Source organism: Melopsittacus undulatus, chromosome 28 (genome assembly GCF_012275295.1).
Source record: "Melopsittacus undulatus isolate bMelUnd1 chromosome 28, bMelUnd1.mat.Z, whole genome shotgun sequence".
Taxonomy (NCBI): Eukaryota; Metazoa; Chordata; class Aves; order Psittaciformes; family Psittaculidae; genus Melopsittacus; species Melopsittacus undulatus.
In genome coordinates, this window is record NC_047554.1 from 22,501 (window position 1) to 46,420 (window position 23,920).

The 23,920-nt window shown below is 57.3% G+C and overlaps 1 protein-coding gene and 11 non-coding genes across 12 annotated transcripts; 3 read left to right on the top strand and 9 right to left on the bottom strand.

Moving 5' to 3' along the window:
* Positions 1-477: 477 nt before the first annotated feature.
* On the bottom strand, positions 478-9,507 carry LOC101880893 (E3 ubiquitin-protein ligase TRIM7-like). Its single transcript, XM_034072453.1, has 7 exons — positions 9,074-9,507; positions 7,383-7,478; positions 4,531-4,761; positions 2,955-2,977; positions 2,701-2,816; positions 2,180-2,215; positions 478-1,022 (listed from the first exon to the last, which is right to left on the bottom strand). Exons 1-7 carry the CDS (start codon positions 9,488-9,490, stop codon positions 508-510), a joined length of 1,434 nt encoding a protein of 477 aa, XP_033928344.1. The 5' UTR covers positions 9,491-9,507; the 3' UTR covers positions 478-507.
* Positions 9,508-15,271: 5,764 nt separating this feature from the next.
* On the bottom strand, positions 15,272-15,344 carry TRNAK-CUU (transfer RNA lysine (anticodon CUU)). Its single transcript has one exon. It is a non-coding gene; the product is annotated as a tRNA-Lys (tRNA).
* Positions 15,345-16,602: 1,258 nt separating this feature from the next.
* TRNAK-CUU (transfer RNA lysine (anticodon CUU)) lies at positions 16,603-16,675 on the bottom strand. The gene has a single exon. It is a non-coding gene; the product is annotated as a tRNA-Lys (tRNA).
* Positions 16,676-17,207: 532 nt separating this feature from the next.
* Positions 17,208-17,279, bottom strand: TRNAE-CUC (transfer RNA glutamic acid (anticodon CUC)). The gene has a single exon. It is a non-coding gene; the product is annotated as a tRNA-Glu (tRNA).
* A 1,798-nt stretch (positions 17,280-19,077) lies between these two features.
* Positions 19,078-19,150, bottom strand: TRNAV-AAC (transfer RNA valine (anticodon AAC)). Its single transcript has one exon. It is a non-coding gene; the product is annotated as a tRNA-Val (tRNA).
* A 237-nt stretch (positions 19,151-19,387) lies between these two features.
* Positions 19,388-19,460, bottom strand: TRNAV-CAC (transfer RNA valine (anticodon CAC)). Its single transcript has one exon. It is a non-coding gene; the product is annotated as a tRNA-Val (tRNA).
* Positions 19,461-20,340: 880 nt separating this feature from the next.
* TRNAV-CAC (transfer RNA valine (anticodon CAC)) lies at positions 20,341-20,413 on the bottom strand. The gene has a single exon. It is a non-coding gene; the product is annotated as a tRNA-Val (tRNA).
* Positions 20,414-20,630: 217 nt separating this feature from the next.
* On the top strand, positions 20,631-20,703 carry TRNAK-CUU (transfer RNA lysine (anticodon CUU)). Its single transcript has one exon. It is a non-coding gene; the product is annotated as a tRNA-Lys (tRNA).
* Positions 20,704-20,847: 144 nt separating this feature from the next.
* Positions 20,848-20,955, top strand: TRNAL-CAA (transfer RNA leucine (anticodon CAA)). Its single transcript has 2 exons — positions 20,848-20,885; positions 20,910-20,955. It is a non-coding gene; the product is annotated as a tRNA-Leu (tRNA).
* Positions 20,956-21,307: 352 nt separating this feature from the next.
* TRNAV-CAC (transfer RNA valine (anticodon CAC)) lies at positions 21,308-21,380 on the top strand. The gene has a single exon. It is a non-coding gene; the product is annotated as a tRNA-Val (tRNA).
* A 276-nt stretch (positions 21,381-21,656) lies between these two features.
* TRNAE-CUC (transfer RNA glutamic acid (anticodon CUC)) lies at positions 21,657-21,728 on the bottom strand. Its single transcript has one exon. It is a non-coding gene; the product is annotated as a tRNA-Glu (tRNA).
* A 1,823-nt stretch (positions 21,729-23,551) lies between these two features.
* On the bottom strand, positions 23,552-23,624 carry TRNAK-CUU (transfer RNA lysine (anticodon CUU)). The gene has a single exon. It is a non-coding gene; the product is annotated as a tRNA-Lys (tRNA).
* Positions 23,625-23,920: the final 296 nt, after the last annotated feature.

A 23,920-nucleotide genomic window follows, 5' to 3' on the forward strand; every position in this document is an offset into this window, starting at 1 on the left:
CAGCAGCTGGGAACAAGGAACAGGAGAGGACAATGGAGGCAGCACCTTCATGTTTTATTGCCAGCATAGGGACAGTCTGGGGGCTCCTGGTGGATGTAGGAGGTTAGGAAGCACAGAGAGGCCTTGGTCCTGCCCTGCACAGGGAGCTGAGCACTGGAAGCGGATGGAGAGGGCAGCAAGGAGCTCACAGCATCTCTTCAACCCCATCCTGGCTCCAAGACAGGTCAGACCCTTGGGTGTCGGAGCACCAGGGAGGGCTCAGGCCCTCACGTCAGCATCACAACATAAGCTTTGGGAGCACATTATTAACCCCATTTTAGGAGCAGAGGGTGGAACAGGGAACCAGGAACCCCCTTCAATGGGGACTGACCATAGAGGAGGCCAGAAACCCCATCTGGAACAGCCCTGACCTCTCCCAGAGCCCAGCAACAGGCACTCAGCATCCTCCCCATGCCCCTCAATGGGATGCTCCCAGTCTCCAGTGCTCACCCAGGTCCTGTGTGAGCCTCAGGGGCACAGCCGGAGGTAGGTGACAGTGGAGCAGACAGAGAAGAGGGGAAACACCTTCTCCTTGAAGGCCACATTGAAGGTGTAGATGTGCTGCATGTTCTCCGCATCATAGAACGAAACCTCCTCCCCTTCATAATCCAGGTACACCCTGACCCTGCTGAGCTTGCGGCTGATGCTCAGCGCTGTCCTCTGCGGGGTGGTCACAGCCCAGTACCGGCCCCCATTCTGTTGTATGGCCCAGATACCCTCCTCGGGGGAGAACTGGGTCAGCCCCTTCCTGCGCACCGACTCCTTGGCCACACCGAAGGCCCATCCATCCTCAGCACCCACCTCCACCTCCCAGTAGTGCCGGCCGGACTGGAAACCAGTGCTGGCCAGTACCCGGGAGTTGGTGTCGAAGCGCTTGGGGTTGTCGGGCAGCTCCTGCTTCCTGCAGCCCATGCGCACGCTCCGGAGGTCGGCAGACAGGACCAGGAGCTGGTTTGCGGTGTCGGGGTCCAGGGTCAGGTCCTCTGTGGGGACAGGGATAACGTGGTGAGGATGGGGATGCTCTGGGGGGGGGGAAGCACTTCCCAGGCTCAAGCATCACATCCCAACCTCCATAACTGCTCCTCTGCAGCCTGTGGGGAGGAAAGCCAAGTGTCACTATTGGCTTGGATCGGGGGGGTGCAGGGGCCTCCTCTTGCCATTGGGTCTGAGCATGGGGGGGCTTGGAAGAGGACTCTGGGTGCTCACAAACATGCTCCTTCTCCATAGGGGTGGTCCCAGTTAAAGGGGTGGGATGAGCACCCACCTCATCCTATGCACATCCTCACCCTTTACACATCCTCACCCCTATGCACATCCTCCTCCCTATGCACATCCTCACCCTTTACACATCCTCACCCCTCTGCACATCCTCACCCTTTGCACATCCTCATCCTATGCACATCCTCACCCCTATGCACATCCTCACCCCTATGCACATCCTCACCCTTTGCACATCCTCACCCCTATGCACATCCTCACCCCTATGCACATCCTCACCCTTTGCACATCCTCACCCCTATGCACATCCTCACCCTTTGCACATCCTCTCCCCTATGCACATCCTCACCCCTATGCACATCCTCTCCCCTATGCACATCCTCACCCTATGCACATCCTCTCCCTTTGTACATCCTCACCCCTATGCACATCCTCACCCCTATGCACATCCTCACCCTTTGCACATCCTCACCCCTATGCACATCCTCTCCCCTATGCACATCCTCACCCCTATGCACATCCTCTCCCCTATGCACATCCTCACCCTATGCACATCCTCTCCCTTTGTACATCCTCACCCCTATGCACATCCTCACCCCTATGCACATCCTCACCCTTTACACATCCTCACCCCTTGCACATCCTCACCCTTTGCACATCCTCACCCTTTACACATCCTCACCCTCAAGTGAAGGTGAAGAGCAACCCAGCAAAGCAAATAGTGGGAAATGAGGGCCAAGAGCTGGCTTAGGACACCCTAACGGGAGCCCCACAACTGCCTTTGCCTTTGTGCATCATGGAGAGAGGAGAAAGGAACCCAAAGGAGGAACCTTTTCCCCTCCTCAGCCCTCCCTTTGGCTTTGCTAAACCCAGCCCCAGTTTAAGGCCCTTGCTCGGGGCCACTTTCAAGCTTCCCCTTTACCTTTTTCACCCCGTCCCAGCTCATCCCGCAGGTTGTCTGCAAGGGAAAGACAAAGGGAGGTGATGGTGACATGGAGACAGCACAAACCCCCTGTCCGGGGCCCTGACACACACCAAAGGGGATTGGCAGGAGGGATGGGGCAGCCCCAGTCCCACAATGGGGCAGTTCCTGCTCCATAAGGGTCAGTTGAGTTTGGGATCACCGGAGCCTGCGGAGCCGGTTAAACCGGCACCGGCTCTGGCTCCTCAGCACCACCTTGTGGCCTTACTGCGCTACTGCATGAGGCTGCTCGGGCATCCCAGCATTCCAGCTGGGAAAACCGGCGCTGATTGCACTGAAGATGGGATCGTTTGTTCCCTCTGTACCAGTCCTGGGCTGGCAGCACATCCCCTGCCCATGCACATCCCGTTCCCATCCTCCTATCCCAGTGCTGTGGCCACGGACCCCGAGCCATCCACTGCATCCCTGCGCTCCTCATCCCGTATCCCAGCCCCTGTTGCCATCAGCTCCTCTCCATGTACCTCTGAACTTCCTTAGGACCTTCTCAAGGACAACAGTCTTGAGGGAGAAGTTGCAGACGTGCATCTTCATGTCCGTGCACACGGGCACCGGCTTCTGGCACTTCACATCATCACTCCTGCAAGGGAAAGCAGTGAGGAAACCATTCCTGTTCCCCCATTCCTGTTCCCATCTGCAGCTGATGGTGCCTCCCCCTGGCAAAGCCTGACCTTCAAACAGTGTTGGGATGGGGGGACATGAAAGGAGCGCTCCATACCTGCTTATGATGCTCATTACATCCTAGAAAGGAAGAAGAGAGACCAGGTGAAATCCTTGTACCATACATGCTACATGTCCCCATCAAACCAGCTGAGACATCCATCCCTTATAGCTGCAGCAGCAAGCATGGATCCATGCCTTGATTCCAGCTTTGGAAGGCCATGGCCCCTCCAAACCTCACCTGTGGGGGGGATCAAGCCTTCCATATGGTGCTGTAGGCAACAGTCCAGCTTTGTGCCCATAGCATCGTGATGTGGCTTAGGTTGGGATGCACAAACCCCATAAACCACAGTGAGAACATGGGATGTGACTCAAAGCCAAGCCCAGGGAGTGGAATGAGCTTTGCCAGGATGGGCTTTCCAAGCCAAAGCTCCACATTGCTCCAGGTCAAGGGCTGTGAACAACAGCAGCAGCTGAGCAAAGGCCACGTGGAACCAGTTCCTACCCATGGCCAAGCCCTGAAACCACCTGCAAATGTTGACAGAGCTGCCTCAAAGGGACTTTAACCCCATAGGGATCAATGCAGGCACCAGCACAGTCAATACATGGCCACTTAAAGGGACCCCACTGGCCTCTTGCCATGGGGCAGGGAGCACTTGACTCTGGGATGGGCAGCTCAGGTTTGCTTTCCAAGCCCCACTTGAGCTCAAAGGGGACTCTGGGGCACAAGGAGGGGCTGGATGAGCTCCAGCTCCTTGCTTTGCAGTGCAATCAATCCTGGAGCTCAGCTGCTCCCTCTCATACTTTCCAGCTTGGTTAATGGCTCAGCTGGGCTTGAAACCCAGCTCTGCTTTCAGGCCTGGCCAGGAGCCTTGTCCTGCTGAGCCCAGCTCTATGGGCTCCATGTTCCAGCTCCATGGGCTCCATGCTCCAGCTCCATTCCCAGCCTGGAGGAGTGGGCACTGATGAGTTTGCCAGCTCACAGAGGAGGTGCTTGCTTTAAGGGTCTATCTGTGAGGGTCTAATGCAGCTATCTGTGTCTATCTGTATAGATAAACATAGTATAGGTAGGTATATATACCTATATATAGGTATACAGTCTATCTGTGAGGGTATGCAGCTATCTGTGTCTATCTGTATAGCTAGACACAGTATAGGTAGGTATATATACCTATATATATAGGTATACAGTCTATCTGTGAGGGTATGCAGCTATCTGTGTCTATCTGTATAGATAGACACAGTATAGGTAGGTATATATACCTATATATAGGTATACAGTCTATCTGTGAGGGTATGCAGCTATCTGTGTCTATCTGTATAGACACAGTATAGGTAGGTATATATACCTATATATAGGTATACAGTCTATCTGTGAGGGAAATGCAGCTTTCAACACCTTGAAATGGGAATTGCTGGTGTGCAAAAGGTCCAAAGCCATGGAAGGAACCTGGATGGGAGGCTATTGGATATGAAGAGCACATCCACAGCCAGAGCTGCTGTGTCCTTCACTGTGCACCTCAGACCCTGCCCATTGTAGATGGGGCAAACAAGCACATTCACCCCCAAAACACCTCCAAGAGGACCCAGAACCACATCCATAGGGATGGGCAAGGTCTCTGCTGCTCCCTCACCTTGAGGAACTGGAGCGTGGGCTGCTGGACCTTCTCCTCCAGCTCCGTGATGAGCTTGTTGAGCAGCGTGATGCCCTTGGACAGGTCGGTGATGTTGTCGTTCTGCCTGCGGGTGATGCTCTTCTCCATGTTCTCCAGCTGCCCCAGCAGGAGATGCTCCTGGTCCTGCAGGAACTGCCGCAGCCGCTCGAACTCCGACAGCAGCTTCTGCCGCTCGAGCACGATGCTCTCCTGGGCAGGGGGTGTGGGGTCAGGATGGGGATGGGTACCCGGCAGCATCAGTGCATGGGGATGGGGATGGGATGGGGATGGGATGGGATGGGGATGGGATGGGGATGGGGATGGGGATGGGGATGGGATGGGATGGGGATGGGGATGGGGATGGGGATGGGGATGGGGATGGGATGGGATGGGATGGGGATGGGGATGGGATGGGATGGGATGGGATGGGATGGGATGGGGATGGGGATGGGATGGGGATGGGATGGGATGGGATGGGGATGCGGATGGGATGGGGATGGGGATGGGGATGGGGATGGGGATGGGATGGGGATGGGGATGGGATGGGATGGGATGGGGATGGGGATGGGGATGGGGATGGGGATGGGATGGGGATGGGGATGGGGATGGGGATGGGGATGGGATGGGATGGGATGGGGATGGGGATGGGATGGGGATGGGATGGGGATGGGATGGGGATGGGGATGGGATGGGGATGGGATGGGGATGGGATGGGGATGGGGATGGGGATGGGATGGGATGGGATGGGGATGCGGATGGGATGGGGATGGGGATGGGGATGGGGATGGGGATGGGATGGGGATGGGGATGGGGATGGGATGGGATGGGATGGGGATGGGGATGGGATGGGGATGGGATGGGGATGGGATGGGGATGGGGATGGGATGGGGATGGGATGGGGATGGGATGGGGATGGGATGGGGATGGGGATGGGATGGGATGGGATGGGATGGGGATGGGGATGGGGATGGGATGGGGATGGGGATGGGATGGGATGGGGATGGGGATGGGGATGGGGATGGGGATGGGGATGGGGATGGGATGGGGATGGGGATGGGATGGGATGGGGATGGGGATGGGGATGGGGATGGGGATGGGATGGGGATGGGGATGGGATGGGGATGGGGATGGGGATGGGATGGGATGGGATGGGGATGGGATGGGGATGGGATGGGGATGGGATGGGGATGGGATGGGGATGGGGATGGGGATGGGATGGGATGGGGATGGGATGGGGATGGGATGGGGATGGGATGGGGATGGGATGCGGATGGGGATGGGGATGGGGATGGGGATGGGGATGGGGATGGGGATGGGGATGGGATGGGATGGGGATGGGGATGGGGATGGGGATGGGGATGGGATGGGGATGGGGATGGGGATGGGGATGGGATGGGGATGGGGATGGGGATGGGATGGGGATGGGATGGGATGGGATGGGGATGGGGATGGGGATGGGATGGGGATGGGGATGGGGATGGGGATGGGGATGGGATGGGGATAGGGATGGGGATGGGGATGGGATGGGGATGGGGATGGGGATGGGGATGGGATGGGGATGGGATGGGGATGGGATGGGGATGGGATGGGGATGGGGATGGGGATGGGATGGGATGGGATGGGGATGGGATGGGGATGGGATGGGGATGGGATGGGGATGGGATGCGGATGGGGATGGGGATGGGGATGGGGATGGGGATGGGGATGGGGATGGGGATGGGATGGGGATGGGATGGGGATGGGGATGGGGATGGGGATGGGGATGGGATGGGGATGGGATGGGATGGGATGGGATGGGATGGGATGGGATGGGGATGGGGATGGGGATGGGATGGGATGGGGATGGGGATGGGATGGGATGGGATGGGGATGGGATGGGGATGGGATGGGGATGGGGATGGGGATGGGGATGGGGATGGGATGGGGATGGGGATGGGGATGGGGATGGGGATGGGGATGGGGATGGAGATGGGGATGGGGATGGGGATGGGGATGGGGATGGGGATGGGATGGGGATGGGGATGGGATGGGGATGGGGATGGGGATGGGGATGGGATGGGGATGGGGATGGGGATGGGATGGGGATGGGGATGGGGATGGGGATGGGGATGGGGATGGGATGGGGTGGGATGGGGATGGGGATGGGAATGCGGATGGGGATGGGGATGGGATGGGGATGGGGATGGGATGGGATGGGGATGGGGATGCGGATGGGGATGGGGATGGGGATGGGGAGCACAGGCCACAGGAGCCATTGCAGCTGCAGCCCCACAGAGGCACCAGCCCATGTGTGGGGCAGCAGATCTTAGGGGGGTTCCTCTCCTACACTAGGCACAGGCTCCTTTGCCTGCCTCTATCTCGGTGGGGAGTGAAGCAGCACTTGAAGCAGAGGTGAGGATCAGTGACCAAGGGGTTTCCTTGGTCCCTGTCATCACCTGCTGGTCCCATCACCCAAACTGGGAGAAGAGGAACCCACTGGAACCATCCCCTGGAGGCATCTCTGTTCTGTGACCTAACCCTAACCCTAACCCTAAAGTGGGTACCCTAACCCTAATGTCGGAGTTCCTTATCTCTGCCCACACTCAGCTCCTCCTCCTGCTGCCATCACAGACCAACAACCCCTCCACAAACTGGGGGCAATGGGCACGTTCTGCTCCAGGGAACGCTCCCATTGGCAGCAGGAACTGAATGGGATCTGTTGCTTCCCATCCTGGCTTTCAATCCCAGCCCTTCCCACCCTGTGGCACCGCAGCCGGTGACAGGAGGATGCTGCTCCATCCCTCCCGCATGGAATAACCCCAACGTGCCCAGCACAGGCTCTGGGCACCCACCAGCAGCTCCTGGGTTTTCTTGTCATCGTTCACTTTGAACTCCAGCAGCTCCTGCCTCTCCTTCTTCAGGGAATCCAGGCGGCCCTGGAGCTTCTCCTGGGAATGAGGGAGGAAGAGGCTGTTTCCAGGCTCCCTTCGCTGCATCCCTCACCCTGTGCATCGCAAGGGAAGCTCCATGTGTGGGTCCTGCAGCTCAGACACCATCACTGACCCCAGGCTCCAGCACAGGCTCCAGCAGGCACAGGAAGGGGACCCATGCAGGATCCAGGCGCTGCTCTCATCCCCTGCTGCCTCCCCCCCCTTCACTCCTGGCACACACAAACCTCAGCCCCGTTTTAACCGGCTCGGGTTCCCCTTTGGATGCTGGCCCAGGCCCGGAATAGATGCGGGTGTTGCTGGGCCAGGTGGATGCCCACAGGGTGTTTGCTGCTCGGCTTGAGCCCAGCGCTGCTGAGCAGGGGCTTGCATGGAGGAAACCTCCTCCCAAGCCGCAGGGATCCCATGGATGCACAGGGGGAGGGAGGTTTTCCAGGGGTTTGGAAAGCCGGAACGCATCGAGTGGCTCCTGGAGCACCGGGAAGGTGTGGGATGTACGGAGAGGCAGCAGGGATGCACAGAGGCAGGAGGGATGCACAGAGGCAGCAGGGATGCACAGAGGCAGCAGGGATGCACAGAGGCAGGAGGGATGCACAGAGGGGCAGGAGGGATGCACAGAGGCAGGAGGGATGCACCGAGAGGCAGGAGGGATGCACAGAGGCAGGAGGGATGCACAGAGGGACAGGAGGGATGCACAGAGGCAGGAGGGATGCACAGAGGCAGGAGGGATGCACAGAGGGACAGGAGGGATGCACAGAGGCAGGAGGGATGCACAGAGGCAGGAGGGATGCACAGAGGGGCAGGAGGGATGCACAGAGGCAGGAGGGATGCACAGAGGCAGGAGGGATGCACAGAGGGGCAGGAGGGATGCACAGAGAGGCAGGAGGGATGCACAGAGGGGCAGGAGGGATGCACAGAGGCAGGAGGGATGCACAGAGCAGGAGGGATGCACAGAGGGGCAGGAGGGATGCACAGAGAGGCAGGAGGGATGCACAGAGGCAGGAGGGATGCACAGAGGCAGCAGGGATGCACAGAGCACGGTGCAGGATACACGGAGGCAGGAGGGATGCACAGAGGGGCAAGAGGGATGCACCGAGGGGCAGGAGGGATGCACAGAGGGGCAAGAGGGATGCACCGAGGGGCAGGGGGGATGCAGGGAGCACGGTGCAGGATACACAGAGGCAGGAGGGATGCACAGAGGCAGGAGGGATGCACAGAGGCAGGAGGGATGCACGGAGCACGGTGCAGGATACACGCAGCACGGTGCGGGATGCACGGAGCACGGTGCAGGATACACGGAGCACGGTGCGGGATGCATGGAGCACGGTGCAGGATACACGGAGCACGGTGCGGGATGCATGGAGCAGGGTGCAGGATGCACGGAGCACGGTTCAGGATGCACAGAGGGGCAGGAGGGATGCACGGAGCACGGTGTGGGATGCAGGGAGCACGGTGCAGGATACACGGAGCACGGTGCAGGATACACGGAGCACAGTGCAGGATACACGGAGCACGGTGCAGGATGCACGGATCACGGTGCGGGATGCACGGAGCACGGTGCAGGATGCACAGAGGCAGGACGGCCACACACACACCTTGTACTCCTCGGCCGCCTCCTCGACGGGCACGACGGCGTGCGGCCGGTGCTCCCGGGACCGGTCACACACCACACAGATGCTGCTACCATCATCCTTGCAGTACAGCTTCAATGCTTCCCGGTGCTTGGGGCACAGCCCGTCGGCCTCAGCCGCCCGAGCCCCTCGCAGGGTGAACTGGCTGATGATCTCGGACATGTTGGCCAGCTGGCGGTTGGGACGGAAGCTGCGCTGCTGGGACAGCTCCCGGCACTGCGGGCACGGGAAGTCCAGCTCCAGCTCCTGCCAGCTCTTGACGATGCAGGAGCGGCAGAAGTTGTGTCCGCACTCGATGGAAACAGGGTCCTTGAAGAACTCCAGGCACACGGAGCAGGTGGCTTCATCCTGCAGGTTACCGGGCAGGAACACCGCGGCCATGGGCTCCTTCCTGCGGGCAGGGAGCGGCTGGGGCACGGCTGAACCAGCGCCTGGCATCCGGCCCTTGGGGGCGGTACTCGGACTACCAGGTCACTCACTGGGTCTGGTTTCCTTACACCAGTAACAGGGTCGGGGATGGCGCTGGGAGGGAGGGGACAGCACTGGGATGGATGGAGGGGACAGCACTGGGATGGAGGGGACAGCACAGGGATGGATGGAGGGGACAGCACAGGGATGGATGGAGGGGACAGCACAGGGATGGAGGGGACGGCACTGGGATGGAGGGGACAGCACAGGGATGGATGGAGGGGACAGCACAGGGATGGAGGGGACAGCACTGGGATGGAGGGGATAGCACAGGGATGGAGGGGACAGCACAGGGATGGAGGGGACAGCACTGGGATGGATGGAGGGGATAGCACAGGGATGGAGGGGACAGCACTGGGATGGATGGAGGGGATAGCACTGGGATGGATGGAGGGGACAGCACAGGGATGGATGGAGGGGACAGCACAGGGATGGATGGAGGGGACAGCACAGGGATGGAGGGGACAGCACAGGGATGGATGGAGGGGACAGCACAGGGATGGATGGAGGGGACAGCACAGGGATGGATGGAGGGGATAGCACAGGGATGGATGGAGGGGACAGCACAGGGATGGATGGAGGGGACAGCACAGGGATGGAGGGGATAGCACTGGGATGGATGGAGGGGACAGCACTGGGATGGAGGGGACAGCACTGGGATGGAGGGGATAGCACAGGGATGGAGGGGACAGCACAGGGATGGATGGAGGGGACAGCACAGGGATGGATGGAGGGGACAGCACAGGGATGGAGGGGACAGCACAGGGATGGATGGAGGGGACAGCACAGGGATGGAGGGGACAGCACAGGGATGGAGGGGACAGCACAGGGATGGAGGGGATAGCACTGGGATGGATGGAGGGGACGGCACAGGGATGGAGGGGACAGCACAGGGATGGATGGAGGGGACAACACAGGGATGGATGGAGGGGACAGCACAGGGATGGAGGGGACAGCACAGGGATGGATGGAGGGGACAGCACAGGGATGGATGGAGGGGACAGCTCAGGGATGGAGGGGATAGCACTGGGATGGAGGGGACAGCACAGGGATGGATGGAGGGGACGGCAATGGGATGGAGGGGATAGCACTGGGATGGAGGGGACAGCAAAGGGATGGAGGGGATAGCACAGGGATGGATGGAGGGGACAGCACTGGGATGGAGGGGACAGCACAGGGATGGAGGGGATAGCACAGGGATGGATGGAGGGGACAGCACAGGGATGGATGGAGGGGACAGCACAGGGATGGATGGAGGGGATAGTACAGGGATGGATGGAGGGGATAGCACAGGGATGGAGGGGACAGCACAGGGATGGATGGAGGGGACAGCACAGGGATGGATGGAGGGGATAGCACAGGGATGGATGGAGGGGATAGCACAGGGATGGAGGGGACAGCACAGGGATGGAGGGGACAGCACAGGGATGGATGGAGGGGACAGCACAGGGATGGATGGAGGGGACAGCACAGGGATGGATGGAGGGGACAGCACAGGGATGGAGGGGACAGCGCAGGGATGGAGGGGATAGCACAGGGATGGAGGGGACAGCACAGGGATGGAGGGGACAGGACAGGGATGGATGGAGGGGATAGCACTGGGATGGATGGAGGGGACAGCACAGGGATGGATGGAGGGGACAGCACAGGGATGGATGGAGGGGATAGCACAGGGATGGATGGAGGGGACAGCACAGGGATGGATGGAGGGGATAGCACTGGGATGGATGGAGGGGACAGCACAGGGATGGATGGAGGGGACAGCACAGGGATGGAGGGGACAGCACAGGGATGGATGGAGGGGACAGCACTGGGATGGAGGGGACAGCACTGGGATGGAGGGGACAGCACTGGGATGGATGGAGGGGACAGCACAGGGATGGATGGAGGGGACAGCACTGGGATGGAGGGGACAGCACTGGGATGGAGGGGACAGCACAGGGATGGAGGGGACAGCACTGGGAGGGAGGGGACGGCAATGGGATGGATGGAGGGGACAGCACTGGGATGGAGGGGACAGCACTGGGAGGGAGGGGACGGCACTGGGATGGATGGAGGGGATAGCACAGGGATGGATGGAGGGGATAGCACAGGGATGGAGGGGATAGCACAGGGATGGATGGAGGGGACAGCACTGGGATGGATGGAGGGGACAGCACAGGGATGGAGGGGATAGCACAGGGATGGATGGAGGGGACAGCACAGGGATGGAGGGGACAGCACAGGGATGGATGGAGGGGACAGCGCAGGGATGGAGGGGACAGCACAGGGATGGAGGGGACAGCGCAGGGATGGATGGAGGGGACAGCACAGGGATGGAGGGGACGGCACTGGGATGGAGGGGACAGCACTGGGATGGAGGGGATAGCACAGGGATGGATGGAGGGGACAGCACTGGGATGGAGGGGACAGCACAGGGATGGAGGGGACAGCACTGGGATGGAGGGGACAGCATAGGGATGGAGGGGATAGCGCAGGGATGGATGGAGGGGACAGCACTGGGATGGATGGAGGGGACAGCACAGGGACGGATGGAGGGGACAGCACTGGGATGGATGGAGGGGACAGCACAGGGATGGAGGGGACAGCACAGGGATGGAGGGGACAGCACTGGGATGGAGGGGACAGCACAGGGATGGAGGGGACAGCACTGGGATGGAGGGGATAGCACTGGGATGGATGGAGGGGACAGCACAGGGATGGAGGGGACAGCACAGGGATGGATGGAGGGGACAGCACAGGGATGGAGGGGACAGCACAGGGGTGGAGGGGACAGCACAGGGATGGAGGGGATAGTACAGGGATGGATGGAGGGGACAGCACAGGGATGGATGGAGGGGACAGCACAGGGATGGAGGGGATAGCACTGGGATGGAGGGGACAGCACAGGGATGGAGGGGACAGCACAGGGATGGAGGGGACAGCACAGGGATGGAGGGGATAGTACAGGGATGGATGGAGGGGACAGCACAGGGATGGATGGAGGGGATAGCACAGGGATGGATGGAGGGGACAGCACAGGGATGGATGGAGGGGACAGCACAGGGATGGATGGAGGGTACAGCACAGGGATGGATGGAGGGGACAGCACAGGGATGGAGGGGACAGCACAGGGGTGGAGGGGACAGCACAGGGATGGATGGAGGGGACAGCACAGGGATGGATGGAGGGGACAGCACAGGGATGGATGGAGGGGACAGCACAGGGATGGAGGGGACAGCAAGGAAGACACATCCTGCCCTCGGCTCCTCACTAACCCCAGCCTCCCCCCGTCCTCTCTGCCTGCTCTTTTGGGATGCCATTTGGGATCCAGCCGCCAGGTCTGGCTCCTGCTGGTGCTAAATGCAAGCTTGGAGCCGTGTTCAGCTCCAGGCTTCGGTCCAGGTGACCATCTGAGCTCCCATCACAGACCCACATTGCCCTCGATGCTGCAGCCTCGGATGCCTTGCTTGAGCCCCAGGGCTCAACAGGGGCCATAAAAAGCAACAGGAGAAAGGGAATACACCAGGATGCAAAGGGGGGAGGGGAGGGGGCTTCCCAAACCCCATTTCTCTGCAGCCACCGTTTCCACCACTGTGGAGAACCCACCTCCCTTCTCATATACATCAATATATGTTCATGTACACACATCACTCCCTATAGAAGGGAATTGCTTTATCCCCCCCTTTCCAGTGCATTGTCCCCAGCTCATCCATGCACTTTGCACTGCAAAAGGATGAGGGGGTGACCCATGAGACCCTCACCCTGCATAGGGCAATGGGAAAGCAGGAGAACGAGGTGGGGATGGGATACAGGGACCCCCGGACAAGCGCATCCCCCCATTGCCGACCCCACATACCTCGGAGGAGGGGCATAGGACAGGGGCATCCTCCCAAACCGTCCCACGGAGTATGCGCTGGGGGGGGCCCCGATCCGGGAGGCTGAGGGCTCCCATCGGGATGCTGAGGGCTCCCATCGGGATGCTGAGGGCTCCCATCGGGATGCAGCCCATGGAGCTCGGGATGCTCCCGACATCCCGGTGCTGCTGCGGCTCCTGCTCCTCCCCAGCCCCAGTGCCTGCTCTTGTCCCCTGTGATCACCCCCCCCCATTCCCAGCTCACTTACCAGTCCTTGCCCTCCCCCATTCCATCTATGCTGGGCACTCTCCAGCCTCCGTCCCTGGGCTCTGCTCCCGTCCCCAGTGCCAGGCGCTTTTCCCTGCCCCGGAGCATGGATAACGTTTCCAGCACCTCCCTCCACCTGTCCCCAAGCCCAGAGCGGCTCCAATGCCCGTTTCCCATTCCATGGGGCTCCCGGAGCGAAGCCATCAATGAACGGTTCATATCCCAGCTCATATCCAGGGCAAGGAAGGGCAGAAACGGCTCCTGCAGGACCGATCCCAGTGACTTGGGTAAGGAGAGGTTGGGACATCCCAACCAGCAGGGAAAAGGGGGAACACAAGGAAAATACAACCTTAAACGTGTTCCTTTGCACAGGTGAAATAAGCACCTATTGAACACATACATCCCCTATTTCCCTTGGCTTCCCCTATGCAAAGCTCCCAGCAATGACATTCCCAGCCCTGCACTGCAGGAAAACGAATGGGAAGCAGGATGGGACCTTGGCTTGTCCTTGGGGTTGGAGCTGCAGGAGTCACGAGCTGCTTCCAGAGCACCAGGAATGCTGAGCTGGGAATAGAAGGGAATCCCCATGCGCTGCTTATAACCTGCAGGTTTATTGCTCGAGCTGGCTGGATACACAGAGAGGATCCCACCATGCGGACTGGGAATCCTATGGGATCAGCTGCAGACCACCCCAGTCTATTCCATGGGCTCCTCATCCCAACCCTCGTTGCAGAGGTCGGTCTCGCAGCAGGAATACCGGGATGTGAGACGGGATTCCCCATCGGACGCCCGCTCCCGGCCGCAGTTCATGGCCGAGGTGCAGCCCTGCTGGTAGTATAGGGTCACCTTCCCTATGAGAGGGGCAGGGTTAGGGGGGAGCAGCACTGAGGACACAGACATGGGGGGGTCAGGGCTTGGGGCTCCCTTCCCATCCCAACCAGTCTATGGGGACACCCCTAATGGGGACCCCTTCATCCCCACAAGGCAATGGGGGTTCGGGCTCACACCATACCCAGGGAGGTTCTGATGACAGCACACTTCTCCCTGCGCCCACAGGTCTCCTCGCTCGCACCCCGGAAGCATCCCACCAATGGGATCTGGTACTTGCACACCTTGCATTGAAGAGCCTCAGCTGCAGCAGATGGAGGGGGGGGGGGATGAATGACAGAGATGGGGGGGGTGCATCAAACACCCCTATAGTGGGATGGGGGCACCCCAAGGAGATGGGGGGCTCAGCAGGGGTCCCCTTCGCTCACAGAGCAGGAGCCTGGTGATGCCCCCCCCACTTACCAACCCCGATGCACAGAGCCAGGGTCAGCCCCATGAACAGCACCTTCATGGTGGGACAATGGATGGATCCTATAGATGGATCCTATAGATGGGATGGATCCTATAGATGGGAATGGGTCGGGTGCTTCGTTGATCCCTGTAATGGGTTTCCTCCTTAAGGGGGGGAACCAAATAGGCCTTCAGGACACAGAGGTTTGGGATGCTCTTTTTGGGGCAAAATGAGTGGAGATACATCCTAAGCTGCCTCCTCCTCTTGCTTACACACAGCATCACACCCCAGACCCAGGCAAGCAAAAGCAAGCGCCCAACGTGGGGCTCGAACCCACGACCCTGAGATTAAGAGTCTCATGCTCTACCGACTGAGCTAGCCGGGCTGCCAAAATGACCCTTTTCCACCGTTTTTTACCCCAAAAGGGTCCTTTTGACGCTGATTCAGCATATATAGACATATAGAAACGGGGTTTGAATGCATGGGAGGTTTTGGGGTGCGCTGGGACAGCACCAGGAGACACAAACCCAACCCAGAGGTTCCTTACCAGGCTCCGCTTCCCCTCCGTGCTCCAAGCTCCCTGGCTCCCATCCCCACTGCCCTTTATCCATCCCCAGTGCCAGGACCTGAACGACCCCAGAGGCACCAGGACCATTGTTCATTGGGAACAATGGGGCTGCCGCACCTGGGCAAACACATCTGCCCCATGGGCACAGCCTCAGGCATCCCATGGGCTCCCTGACCTGCCCTGGGCACAGGAGCTCAGCACCTTATGGAGGGGTGATGGGCTTAGCTGATGGATAGGACCCTAAGCCTGTGCACCAGCCCAATGCAGTGTTAATGCAGCAGCACTCACCCATATGGCCTCAAGCAGCAATCCCAGCTCCAGGCAGCCAGAACCAGTCAAGAGGAGGAAGTTCCATTGGGCTCAATGCACATCCTGGTCTGGAGAGCTTGGAGACCAGGAATGCTGGCCCAGGCCTAAGCTCAGCTTGTTCTCACTGGGCACCTTGCGCTTACACCGGGTGCTGACCAAAGGGCTTTGGTCTAAACCACAGAGGATGCCTCAATCTATGGCATTAAACATGAGGAAATAGGGTATTGCATTGATGGGTATTGCATACAATAAATAGGGTATTGCATACAATAAATAGGGTATCGCATACAATAAATAGGGTATTGCATACAATAAATAGGGTATCGCATACAATAAATAGGGTATTGCATACAATAAATAGGGTATTGCATACAATAAATAGGGTGTCGCATACAATAAATAGGGTATTGCATTGATGGGTATTGCATACAATAAATAGGGTATTGCATTGATGGGTGTTGCATACAATCAATAGGGTATTGCATACAATCAATAGGGTATTGCAATCCCCCATAGAATGGGGATTTCCTGGCACTTTGGGAGCAGGTTACCCCCTGCTGCTCACCTGGGGCTGGATCTGCTCCTCTTCATCACCCAGTTCCAGGCTGGAGGGGCTCAAAGGCTGCATAAAGCAATGATGAAGGGCATGGGGGGTGAGATGGGAGCAATGGGAATCGCTCTGCAGTGTGTGGGGATACAACCCCCAATATCCTAATGCTATATCCCAGCTTCATGGGTGACACAGCCCTAAAAGGGGAAAATGAGCCGCCCAACGTGGGGCTCGAACCCACGACCCTGAGATTAAGAGTCTCATGCTCTACCGACTGAGCTAGCCGGGCGCTGCATTGAGTGCTAATGGTGCAGCCTGTGAGCGGTGATCCGGGCACAGACAGGGAGGTGGAAGGGGGGAATGGGTTGGGATGGGGTGGAATGGGATGGGAATGGGTTTGGATGGGAGTGGGTTTGGATGCGGTGGGTTTGGATGGGATGGGTTGGGATGGGATGGGTTTGGATGGGTTTGGATGGGAGTGGGTTTGGATGGGATGGGTTTGGATGGGAGTGGGTTTGGATGGGGTGGGTTTGGATGCGGTGGGTTTGGATGGGTTTGGATGGGAGTGGGTTTGGATGCGGTGGGTTTGGATGCGGTGGGTTTGGATGGGTTTGGATGGGATGGGTTTGGATGGGATGGGTTTGGATGCGGTGGGTTTGGATGGGAGTGGGTTTGAATGGGATGGGTTTGGATGGGATGGGTTTGGATGGGATGGGTTTGGATGGGAGTGGGTTTGGATGGGATGGGTTTGGATGCGGTGGGTTTGGGTTAGGGTTACAGCGAATTAAAACCGAAAGCACAGCAAGAAACACCCAAAACAATTCCCTGACCGGGAATCGAACCCGGGCCGCGGCGGTGAGAGCGCCGAATCCTAACCACTAGACCACCAGGGAGCTCCTATAGACCCCATTAACCCCAGTGTAACGGGAGGCATTCACCCCAGTGCGTTCAATGGGGTGGGAAACACCACAGAGACCCCAAATCCCTGTTTCTTGTATGGGATTTAAGAGCAGAGCACGGGCAGCTCTGCATAAAGCACACGCAGAGCTGTGGATGGTGATGCTGCCACAAGGGGATCACTACTTAGAACCGGTTCCATTGTGTGCCTTAGTCTCAGAAGAGCAAAGCTCAGTTCCTACCCCAGACTCAGAGGGTTAACTGAGTGTGAGCCCCAGATCTGGCTGCTATCCCAGGTCATGTCCCAAGAACAAACAGCTCCATATGGGAACGCATGACTGCAGACTCCCCCTCCATGTGGGCTTATTGATTGCAGCTCATCCATGGGATGGATGGATGGATGGATGCATGGATGCATGGATGGATGGATGGATGCATGGATGGATGGATGGATGCATGGATGGATGGATGGATGCATGGATAGATGCATGGATGGATGGATGGATGCATGGATGGATGGATGGATGCATGGATGGATGGATGGATGCATGGATGGATGGATGGATGCATGGATAGATGCATGGATGGATGGATGGATGGATGGATGGATGGATGCATGGATGGATGGATGGATGGATGCATGGATGGATGCATGGATGCATGGATGGATGCATGGATGGATGGATGCATGGATGGATGCATGGATGCATGGATGGATGCATGGATGGATGCATGGATGGATGGATGGATGCATGGATGGATGGATGCAGGATGTACTGGGGGAAGGGAGCAAACAGTGCTTGGTTGGGAGCAAAGCAGCATGAGCTCTGTGGGTTAACCCTGCAGGAATGGGGCTGAGCCATGGGGCTAAGGAGCACCCAAGGCAAAGCAATAGCAGAGTCCCAGTAACATAACCGATGTCAGCAGGGACAGGACCGAGTTACCCATCATTGTACACCAAAGACCCATTACCTGCCCTGCAGATACCCCCAGCACCGGATAACACCCACCCGAGCCAGGAATGCAGCCCATCGGTCATGGGCATGGGTAGATGCTCCTCTAAACCAGCTTAGGGAAGGGGGAATGCTCCAAGGCTGAGCTTAAATAGAGCCCCTGGGGCATGAGGGGGGTGAGGGGGGTCCGAGGTGGGGCAATTAATGCTCATTAGTGCCCTCAAGTGGCCTCTCAACAGGAGGTAAAGGGGCTGATCAGGCAGACAGCATGGGCTCTTCTATAGGGCCCTTCTATAGGGCTCTTCTATGGGGCTCTTCTATAGGGCTCTTCTATGGGGCTCTTCTATAGGGTTCTTCTATAGGGCCCTTCTATAGGGCCCTTCTATAGGGCTCTTCTATAGGGCTCTTCTATAGGGCTCTTCTATAGGGCTCTTCTATAGGGTTCTTCTATAGGGCTCTTCTATAGGGCCCTTCTATAGGGCCCTTCTATAGGGCTCTTCTATAGGGCTCTTCTATAGGGCTCTTCTATAGGGCTCTTCTATAGGGGTTTTCTTTATCCCTAGCAGCAGGGCGTAAATGCAAATCATTCCTCCCTATCCACATGCAAAGCAAACAGTGAAAGATTATGGATGCAAAAGACCTGGAGCAGCCATAGCATCCCATCCCATCGCATCCCATCCCATCCCATCCCATCCCATCCCATCCCACCCCCATCCCATCCCATCCCCATCCCATCCCATCCACTGGTCTCAGGTTCAAACCCTCCCCAAAACAGCCACTAAATGACATCTCCAGCGTCTCCATAAGCGCATTGAAAGAGGTAGAAAACCCCAAAAACGAGTGTTTCTGCCTGGTTTCGAACCAGGGACCTTTCGCGTGTTAGGCGAACGTGATAACCACTACACTACAGAAACCTGGGAATGGGGTTTTGGGGGCTCCTATTTGTGGGATTTAGAACAAAAGTCGTTTCATGGGATTTCCCCTATTCCCAGGGATGTTTCCCACATCCTTTCACCCCTTTTTAAGGGAGAAAACACAGGAACCTGCCCCAAAAGGAACATAAACCTCCACCTATTGCTTCATTGTCACTGTCCTCACACTGAATGCCCCAAATACTGTGAGATAGGCAAAATAAAGCCATATAAAAGCGCTGTTTCTGCCCGGTTTCGAACCGGGGACCTTTCGCGTGTGAGGCGAACGTGATAACCACTACACTACAGAAACGGGATGTATGGAGCCCCAGGTGACCCCCTGATGATCCAGGTCTCCCTTCCCACCTTTTCCCATTCCTTTCCTAAGGAAATTCCCATCAAATTTGCTGTTAATGTTAGAAAATGAGTATTTTTGTGGCCATTCACACTGGGAAGGATGAGGAAGAAGAGATTTTATTCGGGATGAGGTCAGGGATGTATCATGGGATCCGGGGAAGGGAAAAAGAACGTGTCCTAACCCTAACCCTAACCCTAACCCTAAACCCTGATCCTAACCCACTAGACCACCAGGGAGAGCTACGAACACATTTCCCCAACGTTTTTCATTCATTTTGATGGTTTTTCACTTATTTTCCTAAATCTAGCGAATTTTTGCTCATTTTGAGTCATTCGAGGACGGAAAAAAGCGGTTCCCGTTGGGATTTGGGGCTGTTGAATGGGCAGAGATAAGTGATGGGATCGGTATAATAGGGTTAAATGGAGCTCCCTGGTGGTCTAGTGGCTAGGATTCGGCGCTTTCACCGCCGCGGCCCGATTCCCGGTCAGGGAAGCTTGATGCGGAATTCCATGTTTTCCTATCATCACCTTGAATGAGGAATTCCCTATTTCTGCTTCATTCCTGCCCCTTTTTTGCTTCTTTTCCCTAGAAAAAGTCAATTCAAATCCATGGATTTACAACAGATGAGCTATTCCTGCGAGTATTCCCATGGCCCGGTGGGACTTGGGAATGTGTCCATAGGGAAAATGGGAATGCATGGACTAAATGCCATAAAATTCCCTTCTATAACTTGTGCTTCCTGTAGGATCATTCCCAAGCACTGAAATTCCAGAACTTGGAGGAATATTGACCTGCAAAGCTCATGGAAAAGAGGAAAATCCCAATGGAAAAGGGATGTTTCTGCCCGGTTTCGAACCGGGGACCTTTCGCGTGTGAGGCGAACGTGATAACCACTACACTACAGAAACCCACCATACATCCCTCTTTCCCCTCCTGCATCCCCATCCTTAACCCCAGTTGGGTACCAATCCAGGCCTGGAACAAGGAACCTATAGCAACAAAGGAGTTTTCCCAAGGAAAACATGGAATTCCATGACCATTTAAGGTCTCTCCTGAGGTGGTTTTCCCCCATTCCCATAGGATCCGACACCTCCCGAACCCTACATCAAAGAGGGATGTATATGTGCCCGGCTAGCTCAGTCGGTAGAGCATGAGACTCTTAATCTCAGGGTCGTGGGTTCGAGCCCCACGTTGGGCGCTTCTTTTCCCCCCCCCGATTCAAACCATTCCCGACTTTCCCTCTCTGGCAATCACCATAAAACCCCAAAGAAAACCCCATAACTTAACAAAAACTCAGCTTTTTAGCATCGCTCTATTCCCTTTTCCGCCCCAAATCGCTGCCGTCAGGATGGCCGAGTGGTCTAAGGCGCCAGACTCAAGGCTTCGCCTTCCTGCATTGGGGAATTCTGGTCTCCGTGTGGAGGCGTGGGTTCAAATCCCACTCCTGACAGCGAGTTTTGTTCTTGCCCCTAAATCCCATCATTTTCCCCTTCACGCCGCTGCTTCCATCAGAAACCACCCCAAAACTGGCTCATTTCACCCCAAAACATGAAGTCTCCGTTTTCTCCCACAACGGAGTGGAAAACATGCAAAAATGAGACATTTTAGCTTAATTTTTACCAAATCCACACCGTTTCTTTGCCTTTCTCGGCGTTTAAACCGCTGCTTTGCCTAAAATCAGCCAAACTGCACCCAAAATCAGGTGGGTTTTGAGGGAATCGGTTTGATGGGGTCGGAGCTGGAGCCATGTGCAGGCAGGATGCAGGCAGCGCTCGGGCAGCACCGGCCCCACTGCCATCAGGGTTTCTGTAGTGTAGTGGTTATCACGTTCGCCTCACACGCGAAAGGTCCCCGGTTCGAAACCGGGCAGAAACACTCCATTTTCCCTTTATTTTCCCCCATTTTTGTCGTTTTTCTGAGGTTATTAAGTATTATTATTAACAATTTGTCGCTTTTTCGTTATTATTATTAACCATTTTTCGCTCTTTCCCGAAAATTCGGCCTCGCGAACCTCCCCTGTTTGGGTAACCGCTTCTCGTTGTTACCCATATTAAACACAACCTTTAAACAGCAAACTACAACCCTATAAGTAAGACCCATCCCTAAATAAAGGCGTTTTCCCCAAAACGGGAATCTGGGATAAAAAGCATCTTCCCTGACCGGGAATCGAACCCGGGCCGCGGCGGTGAGAGCGCCGAATCCTAACCACTAGACCACCAGGGAGGCCATAGGAACCTATAGCACACTGAGCATCTCGGCCAGGACCGATCCCTGCCGTTCCTTGCCCCTATTCCCGTTCATTCCCTATCCCTTGTCCCTATCCCCTCAGCCCCACACGGGTGCAGCTCAAGCAGGAAGGGTTTCCTAGCAGCCAACCCACGGCTTTCCATAGGGAATGGGGCATTTCCCAGCGCTCAGTGATGGGATTTCCCTGTATCCTGGTGGTTTGGGATACCTGGATGGTGGAAACACAGCTCCCGTGGCCATACAGCAGCTTCCATAGGGGTCTGTATGCACCGGATTGCATTGAGGCTGCAGGAGCATCTTCATCATCCTCTGCTCCTCACAGCCAAGCTTCCAGAACACACTCGGGCTCCTCATTATGACCCAATCCATTGGGAGATGCTCCCATGGTCACCATCCCCTTTGGCTCCTCCTTACAGCCCCAATCACCCACCAACAGAGCTCTTATGGGGTCAGATGAAGTAAAGGGATTTAATGCTGCCCTGGTCTCTGTTTCTGGATGTCAGGTTCTGGGGGGGGTTTGGTGGCTAAATCCCATTTGTGGTCATCCCTTGGGTTAGGGGATGCTGCTTTGGGTTAGGGTTAAGGGATGCTGCTCTGGGTTAGGGTTAGGGGATCCTGCTCTGGGTTAGGGGATGCTGCTCTGGGTTAGGGGATGCTGCTCTGGGTTAGGGTTAGGGGATGCTGCTCTGGGTTAGGGGATGCTGCTCTGGGTTAGGGTTAGGGGATGCTGCTCTGGGTTAGGGGATGCTGCTGGGTTAGGGGATGCTGCTCTGGTTTAGGGTTAGGGGATGTTGCTCTGGGTTAGGGGATGCTGCTCTGGGTTAGGGGATGCTGCTCTGGGTTAGGGGATGCTGCTCTGGTTTAGGGGATGCTGCTCTGGGTTAGGGTTAGGGGATGCTGCTCTGGGTTAGGGGATGCTGCTCTGGGTTAGGGTTAGGGGATGCTGCTCTGGGTTAGGGGATGCTGCTCTGGGTTAGGGGATGCTGCTCTGGGTTAGGGGATGCTGCTGGTTTAGGGGATGCTGCTCTGGGTTAGGGGATGCTGCTCTGGGTTAGGGGATGCTGCTCTGGGTTAGGGTTAGGGGATGCTGCTCTGGGTTAGGGGATGCTGCTCTGGTTTAGGGGATGCTGCTCTGGGTTAGGGGATGCTGCTCTGGTTTAGGGGATGCTGCTCTGGGTTAGGGTTAGGGGATGCTGCTCTGGGTTAGGGGATGCTGCTCTGGGTTAGGGTTAGGGGATGCTGCTCTGGGTTAGGGGATGCTGCTCTGGTTTAGGGGATGCTGCTCTGGGTTAGGGTTAGGGGATGCTGCTCTGGGTTAGGGTTAGGAGATGCTGCCCTGGGTTAGGGTTAGGGGATGCTGCTCTGGGTTAGGGTTAGGGTTAAGGGATGCTGCTCTGGTTTAGGGGATGCTGCTCTGGTTTAGGGGATGCTGCTCTGGGTTAGGGTTAGGGTTAGGGGATGCTGCTCTGGGTTAGGGGATGCTGAATTCACTCACCAGTTGCTGGTCCCCAGAATTCCAGGCCTGGAATACTTGGATGTTCAAGGCTTTACCTCGTACTTACCCGCAGCTTCCTCCATGGGGCCACGAGCAGGGATCCCCTAACAGAGAGGATGAGGAGGGCAGGGATGCTCCTCACCTCCCATTGGATTGGGTTTGGAGCCGGACAGCAAACAGAGGGACACAAATCCCATTGAATTCCATGTGGGACACCCCAAGATCAGCCCCAACCCGAACGCTTTGGGGTCGGGATGCCCTTGGACTGAGCGCAGAGGGAAAACGAGACCCAAAAGGAACCAAGCGCCCAACGTGGGGCTCGAACCCACGACCCTGAGATTAAGAGTCTCATGCTCTACCGACTGAGCTAGCCGGGCTGGTGGTGATGGGATAGGGGATGCTGGAGCCACCGGGACCCGCACGGCTCCGGATGCTCGTTCCCGACCGCAGGAAGCGGCGATGGAGCCGTTGGGATGGGAATGGGGATGGGGGAAGGAAAATGGGGCGGAAAGAGGCTAAAACCCGAAGGTTTGTGGCCGGTTTCGAACCGGGGACGTTCCGTGTGTGAGGCGGATGGAGGACCCTGCACCATAGGAACGGGATGGGGCAGCTCCGGGACTGCTTCCGGGGGGGATTCGGGGAGAGCTCGGCGAGAATGGGGGAGGCAACAAGC